Source organism: Amphiura filiformis, chromosome 10, assembly GCF_039555335.1.
Source record: "Amphiura filiformis chromosome 10, Afil_fr2py, whole genome shotgun sequence".
In the NCBI taxonomy this organism is placed as follows: Eukaryota; Metazoa; Echinodermata; class Ophiuroidea; order Amphilepidida; family Amphiuridae; genus Amphiura; species Amphiura filiformis.
In genome coordinates, this window is record NC_092637.1 from 60,532,073 (window position 1) to 60,540,520 (window position 8,448).

Consider the following 8,448-nt stretch of genomic DNA (forward strand, 5'->3'; position numbering starts at 1 on the left):
ACTCAAAATTTGACCATTTTATATTGCGTTGGTCCTGTTATGGACTACAGCGTGCAGCGTGTAGTACAGCTGCACTCACTGTAGGCAGTATAAAAGACGATGACCATTGACCTCAATGGGGTATACAAGCTTAATCACGCACAACCAAGATCGATTACCCGGCTATTGTGAGTAGCCTTAGTTATGTCCCTCGACTAATTATTAGTTTAAAAAGAGCTTTAAAGGTTTGAACCAAATGGCTAATCGTGGCTGTGGATTTAACCTACCATGGCGATTCCTGCCATGAAGATATAGGGTCGATGACACTGTGCACCACATGAGAGAGTTTCCCATTCTGACAGGGCAGAGTGGGAATTACAACACCATAGAATTTTCCAAAAAAGACGTTATTTAAGCGTCAGATGCTGATTGATATATGGACAAACATTGCATTTAAGCCTATGTATGAAACTCGACTTTGATCAAAAATAGAGGGCGCAGTTTTGTATGAAATCTTGCCATGCCGCTTTAATAACCAATTCGGAGCGAGGGTGCAACTCTACTAGTCTTATTACAAGACTGCCATACCCCAACCCTAAACCCTAATTTGGAATACACATTAAAAATGAATCAATAGTATATACAAACATGACAAATAAACACTGTGTAGTCTATTGATTCAAAGTTTATGCCCTTTTCTAATTTTGCCAATTGGTTCAAACTCTTACGAGGGAAGTTATAATTGCCTTACATAATATACCTTAATTATTATTTTTCATTACAAGATAATAATTATGTCACATGATGGTGTTTCATTTTGTTCAAATTCCCACGCTATTTCTATATCGTTGATTACGATAATCTAAATTAATTACTTAACCCGATATCACCGATCACACCAGATTGTGTCAATTCCGTCACTTAAGAAAATTGATCAAATGTGAGCGGGGAAACGACGCCTTAATATCACTTAACCTTTTAAAATGCTACAAAATTGCTCATAATAGGAACATTTACACAAAATAATAACAATTAACAATAACTCTGAGTTATTTAATAAGTTAAAGGTTTCTTTAACCATGTATGTAAGGTGAACAAAAGACAAGCCCGAACAAATTTAATCACTGGATAATCGCCTTGAAAGAGCGATTATAGACAATAGAGATATATTTCCCCTCATCATGCAGTTATTGTTAACTACGTGTATGCACACAACACAGGGGCACTAACAATAGGCAATTGAACCCTACTGGTATGGTAGCGCTGTGTTGTAGATAAAGGAGATGAACTAGTTAGCGTCATATATGAAAAAGTATAAAAGCTATGATTTTAGTACTTGCTCTATGTTTCAATTATTGTTTTCAAAATATCTGAAGTTGCAACCCGGTACAAGCTTTAATAACGGGGGACCATACATTTGTATGAGAAAGAAATATACAATCTATATCCAAACTCCCGTGTTATTCCAATGCACATTTTGCTTCACCGGGCCGCCCTGGCTTGGTCGCATTTGCAAGAGGGATGTCACGAAACCGTAATAGGTACAAATTTAGTACTTTCTGTCAATCAAGTATGGTTAATTCTCTACATGTCAATCTTTAAATCATTAGCATAGTCCTTATAATAACGGGGGACCGCCTTGACAGCAAACCAGTGAAAAATACCCCAAAACTCAGTCAGTGGAGCTCCGCCCGTACATGTCAATAGCGTCATTATCGATTGGATTAGTCGACCGTAGCGGACAATTCGATCGCTCATTGGATTAATATTATTGATTAATAAATTTGCGTTGGACAATTGATTACTATAATGGTTTAGTACTGTATATCTCGGTTTAATCTTCACTAAGCGGGTTTATGGCTGGAAAGGTCACGGTGAATTTGCCGTGGACATAACTGCACTATGTTCACTGCCAATCCAACACTCATTTTTCATATATCCCGAATCCGCAGCCATCAGATATACATTTCAACTCAGTGGCAGGCACTAGGGGGCACTGTTTCTATATACTCAGTTCTTCAGTTCCTCACACCCTCTATCCCCCACCACACCACCCCACCCCACTAAACATTTAGTGAAATGGACCCCAGAAGGACCAAGACCTGGTCTCGACACCTGCAGCACACAATTGTCATCCCAATATAAAACGCAATGTTATATGTGACCTGCTACCACGAAATAAGAATAAAGTCACGAGTTGGTAGTCTTTCGTGAATGGCCTATTGTACTCCATTCACAAAGGACCTACAGACATACTATTGACTTGAACACTGTTGAACAGGTGCGTGTAAAACAAATATCACCAACGCAACAGCTAGGATGTCTCGAAACTACCAGCGTGCGACTTAACACTCATTTCGGGGTAGCAGGTCACATATAGATAAATGACAAAGCATTTTTTTTTTCTAACAAGTAAATATTACAACAGATCCTGACTTTCATTTTGATTTTGTACTCTCAAAGTGAAACAGTATCTGGTGTTAATTTACGAAGCAGACAGAGTGAGTCAACAACGGTATAATGTATAATTGGCAAGCAATGGATAAAACGCACGCCTCAAGCGGCTAATTATTTTATAAAGTTCTGCTGCATTTCAATCACATGCTATTCCAATCGTACATATTGATAAGTCCTTTAATACGCATACTGACATATTCGTCAAGTCATGAACCACTGTTTGCGGCTCTATTGCGATTGGTTTATTTTAACAGGAGGATCTGTGCAAGAACGGATGTTTTGTTCTCGGCTACCGACTGCGGCTGTTAGCTGTTGTTCAATATGTGCCTATTGTATATTGCTGATGTGTGAAAAATTTCGTTATTTTGGTAGTTGGAAGCAATCATTTCATTTCAATTGAGTTCAGTTCGTGAGATACATTTGTGAGATACAATTTTTGTATTTTCCACAGCATATGGAAACACTTCACTGCATTAACCCCGCAACGGTTGCGAGCGTTTTTACCGCTAAACGTAGTCTTGCTAGTTTAGTAAGGTACCCATCAATTTACAAGTGTCTTAAAGATGGGATTATTTATGGCATTGGTATGATGAGGCCCCACGCCATTTAAGTCACCGGAATTTTAAATGTAAGGTCTTCATTTTCATTACATTGTTCATCAGATACAGTCACATTGATACGTACTACGGACAGGTTGCCCTATACTACGATGTGGTGAGAAGCAATGTTTTTCATAGTGCAACAAATTTTACAAGAACGTGAACTGTTTTCTTTACAAGTGACACCGCCAGAATTGTAGTCGAGTTATAACTAGTCTAGCTCGTGGCTAAGAGTACAGTAAAACCTCACTTTCGTGACATTTCAATTCTGCATGTTTTACATTTTCCAGAAGTAACGTGACGCGGTACATTGGCGAAGTGTTCCGTAAAAAGACATATAGGGTAAGTCGTCTATCTTCGTAACCTGCTGTCTGCAATAAGAAGTTAATAAAACTTCACACCACATAGAAAAAGACATATTGTCGAAACGCTTAAGAAGAACCAGTGGAACGCCATGACTTGAAAAACACCAGTGTTCTTTCGTGACAATTTTTAGCTTCGGTACTCTGATGTGTTTTATGGCACGTATGGGTGTACCTTATAGAAGAAATTTACTAAGGACATTACACACTACAGCCGCCTGAAACAATCTGTCATATTTTACCGAACCATTGCCTATCTTATTCAATTATTGTACGCAATGGATAATAACGGCTCCGAAGACATTGCATCTCAAACAGGTCCAATCCATCTTGTACCCGTACCTTGGGACTGGCGACTCATCATTCAACTCATCCTCGCCATCACTGGTATTCTTGGCAACTCTCTCGTCATACACATATATCTAAACACGAGAGAACTCAAGAAGAAGACCACCAACACATTCATTGCAGCTCTTGCAGGAGCCGATCTTGTGACATCCATCAGTTTGACGCCCTTTCCATTGTTATCTCGTGTACCTGAAAATGCCATCGGGGCCTTCTATTGTCGAGTGGTGTTCTCAGCCAACATCATGTGGATCTCCATTGTCGCGTCCATTTTCACGCTTACAACACTAGCAGTAGAAAGATATGTTGCTGTTGCCTTGCCGTCACGATACCGAATCATTTTTAACAAGAGAAACACTTTGTTTATAATCATCGCAATTTGGTTATTTGGGATCGTCATCAATACCTTTGAGTATTACGGGTTCTTTGTGGTCAACCAACAATGTGCGTACATTCTCCCAAGCACCTCATTCCAGAAATTTTTAGGCGTTGCTGTATTTCTCGTCGAATTTCTCATCCCAATTTTAATCATGCTTGTCACAAACTGTCGCACTATTCAAATTCTTAACGTTAACTCCGCGTCATTTCTCGGCAAAGCAGACGATCAAAGCAGAGCCGCGATGTCATTACTCCGCGCACGACGCCGCGTTGTTAATATGCTTATGGTGGTCATTATTACGTTTATCGTTTGTTGGTCGCCAGATCAAATCGCCTATCTAGTCTTCAATCTTGGCTTGGTACCTGTTCATTACTTATTCGGGCCACTCTATCGAGCCGTCGTAGTGTTAGCTTTTGCAAATAGTTGCCTAAATCCGTTCATATATGTGCTGACCAATAATAATTTTCGGAGAGCGTTACGCGCCGTTTTAGATTACCGGGTGGGCGTATAGGACCCATGACGGATGAAGGAGAGGATGGAATGACCAATGGAGAAACAGATGGACAGGTAATTGGTGGTAATCGGATAATGACGGAACCGGTTTAAGAAATCAAGCAAAAGAGATATATTGTCAAAACATCTATAAGAGAAGAGAGCAGTGGAACACAATTGCTAGAACACTATTACAAATTATGAGTGACTTTATTCATATTACAAGGAATTCATAACATGATTATTTTAAGGTACTATAATAGCAGGCAAAATGAAATCATTCTCCCTCATGTAAATTTCATAAGTCGTTCAATCAAAATTATCACTATTAAGTCAGATGCCTTATAGCATGTATAGTCTGACGATATACTACGCCAATAATTAAAGGCATTCAATCCAAATTTGTATTGTTTCGTGCACGCTTTGCTTCAGTCCAATTCTAAAGAAAGGTCATTTTCTTATTAATGTGATTGTTCCATACCAAGGTTGCTGTTTTTATTTTATAGACAATATATTTGAGGACATTGTACGCTTCTCTTTTTATCAATTTTTTAATTTGTCCAAAGCTACAGCGAATTCTATCAATATATTATGTGTCGCTTCTTCTTGAGAAGATTTTGTTTTGTAAACACAAAAGCGATTGCAGTCAGTGCTTTTCAATAGCATTCATTCCAAATGGATTATTGAAAACAATTTGGGTAGAAATATCCATCTTTCTTTCAGTAGGTGCGGGTAACAAAATAACGCAAGTTGGGACTTGGACATATGTGGCCGTACGCCACGCATGAGCCGTTAAGTCGGCAAATTGTATTCTGAGTTACAGTGTAAAATGCGCATAAATGTCGTATTCATAGGTACCTCAATTTGGTGTGCCATTTTGATAGCGCCAGTCAAACACCTTTTAAACCAATCAATAATCCAATCAATAATCCTATCAGCTTCTACTTATGTCTATAGAAGTCTTAAATAGCTGTAGTCTTTGTTTGCTTTGGCTAAATCCTGTTCAAGTGGTGGGTTACAAAGCATTGTATTTGCCTAGGTATGTATGACCAACAATTAATAATGAGAGGACATTCCGGAACCTCGTTGACTTGGGGATGATTTGAAAAAAGAAACACATATAGAACCGAAAAAGGTACAATTTTGTTGAAGGAACATCGTTTGAAGTCAAATGATATACCATTTTAAAGCTTATGATATATATTTTCTAAACACGAAATAAAAAAAAAATTGACTGGGCGGAATTTACGGCTCATTCGTGGTGTACGGTCACATATAGTTAAAAGATAATTTTGAATGTCGTTATTCGTATATCTATAACTAGAGGCCCAGTGGCTACAATTCTTGTTTCATCAAATTGGACGTTCAATCTTAAAAATCAAAGTGATAAAAAAAATCATTTGCCGTTATAAAGACCTACCATTTTTAAATAGAACAATTGTTAGAAATTAATAATTTAAAAATAGAACAATTACGATGAATTACAATATAATTACAACAATGTCGCATTGGAAAAATATGGGCACGACACATATTATTTCTTTTATCATTTAACCACTGTGTCTGCCACACACCACGTGGCCTTTAAAGGGTCTCTAAGAGATCTCGAGAAAATAAAATCAGAAAATTATTTTGATACCAAGCAGTAACTTAGCGGACAAAAACTATAAAAATTAAAAATTAAAGAAATATTTGAATGCCGCGTTAAGCATTATTCCCTATGGAATTGTGTGGTGAATCTCGTCATTAATTACAACATCATAGAATTTTACAAGGAAGACGTTATTTAAGCTTAACTATGTCAAATGCTGATTGATATACATGTATGGACGAACATAGCATAATATGTATAAAACTCGACTTTGATCAAAAATAGAGGGCGCATTGTTTTATGAAATCTTACCATGCCCCTTTAATAACCAATTCGGAACGATTGCCGATTAGGGTGCCCCTCTACTAGTCTTATTACAAGACTGCCATACCCCAACCTTAAACCCTAATTTGGAATACACATTAAAAATGAATCAATAGTATATACAAACATTACAAATAAACACTGTGTAGTCTATTGATTCAAAGTGTATGACTTTTCTAATTTTGCCAATTGGTTCAAACTCTTACGAGGGAAGTTATAATTGCCTTACGCAATATGCCTTTTAATTATTATTTTTCATTACAAGACAATAATTATGTCACATGATGATGTTTCACTTTGTTCAAATGCCCACGCTATTTCTATATCGTTCATTACGATAATCTAAATTAATTACTTAACCCGATATGACCGGTCGCACTAGATTGTGTCAATTGCGTCACGTAAGAAGATTGATAAAATGTGGGCGAGGAAACGACGCCTTAATATCACGTAACCTTTAAAAATGCTATAAAATTGCTCAAAATGGGAACATTTACACAAGATAATAACAACAACAACGCCTGAGTAATTTAATAAGGGTTTTATTTAATCATATATATGTGCGGTGAACAAACGCCAACATACATACTCACGGCATAATCACTTTGAAAGAGCAAAAATAAAGATAAACTTTCCCTTCACTGCCAATCCGTCCACTCATCTGTCATATCCTGAGCCCACACCCTTCAAATTTACATTTTTACTCAGTCCTTCAGCTGCTCAGCTAACTCCCGACACACACACACACCCCCACACACAAACTACAAAATATAAAATGACTTTCTAATGTAAACTTTCTTAGCCCCGGAATACCGTGCACAATGACGCGAACAATGACTTGTATTGCGTCCACAAGCAAATCATAAACAAACACGTTGCCAAACCAATTAACCCCTCAACGTGACCCATCATGAACTCACAGCCGGCTTCACAAAAGGTATTTACATACATACCCTTATTATTATGCGATAAACTAACCTTCATTAGTTTACCTCATTGACATTTCATCGCATGTCACAACATCTAAATTGTATTCTTTTCCTTGCAATATTATTTCTCAAATATTTTGTTAAAATTATTTTATACTGCATCTTAAATCTTTTGTTTAGTAATGATTTATTTTGCAATAATTTGTTAATGACCATACTTTTTCATTTTTTGTCATTACTTGAGTTTATTCTTTCAAACAACCTGTCACTCAATTGCTGCTTTAATATTGCATATTTTAAAAATATTATATCATTTTTTATGTTGGTCAATTCCTGGTGTTCTTACAGGAATTTGTGATGTGTGGTGATCATTCTGTGCTGCATTTTGCTCTCCTTCTCCCCATTTTGCTTTGATCTCTCTTTTTCCTACATTAGTTTGCAACATTGATACTTCGCCACACGTCACAACATCAGGGTTTACTTTAACGCACAAAACACGCGTATTTACGCGTTCAGGCACTTTCTGACTTAGTCTCGGCCCCAGCCGGTTTGTGCTCCTTCGTCACTAAACAAACCGTCTGGCGACAACCCCGAAATGACGATCCGCTGATTGGTTAAAGGGGCATTTCGTGATCCACAGCCTCATCCCCCCACTTTTCTCAAAAAAAGTTGAGATTTTTATATCACTGGAAACCTCTGGCTACATAATGTTTATGTACAAAATATTTCTTGCAGATTAATTCGTTTTGCAAAGATATCGTGAAATTTGAATTTCGTTCTGGTGCACCAGAACGAAATTACAACGCATTGTCTATGGAGCAGTGTAATACACATAATCATGCATAACTCGCAAACGCAAAATCGGAATCAACTGAAATTTTGGGAATAGACTTTTTCGTGGATATGTACTGAAAAATGTCATAAAAAGAGGATGCTAGGATCACGAAACACTCCTTTAATGAATTTCCAAATATTTCCAAATAAAACTGTT

General features: G+C 37.3%; 1 protein-coding gene across 1 annotated transcript; it reads left to right on the forward strand.

Annotated features, from left to right (window-relative positions):
* The first annotated feature begins 3,229 nt into the window (after positions 1–3,229).
* On the forward strand, positions 3,230–4,838 carry LOC140162335 (galanin receptor 2a-like). The gene has a single exon (XM_072185560.1). It carries the CDS (start codon positions 3,676–3,678, stop codon positions 4,630–4,632), a length of 957 nt encoding a protein of 318 aa, XP_072041661.1. The 5' UTR covers positions 3,230–3,675; the 3' UTR covers positions 4,633–4,838.
* The last annotated feature ends 3,610 nt before the right edge of the window (positions 4,839–8,448 follow it).

Bases quoted from the DNA above. Each gene is read 5' to 3' on its own strand.
- LOC140162335 (XM_072185560.1), top strand. From the start codon at position 3,676: ATGGATAATAACGGCTCCGAAGACATTGCATCTCAAACAGGTCCAATC.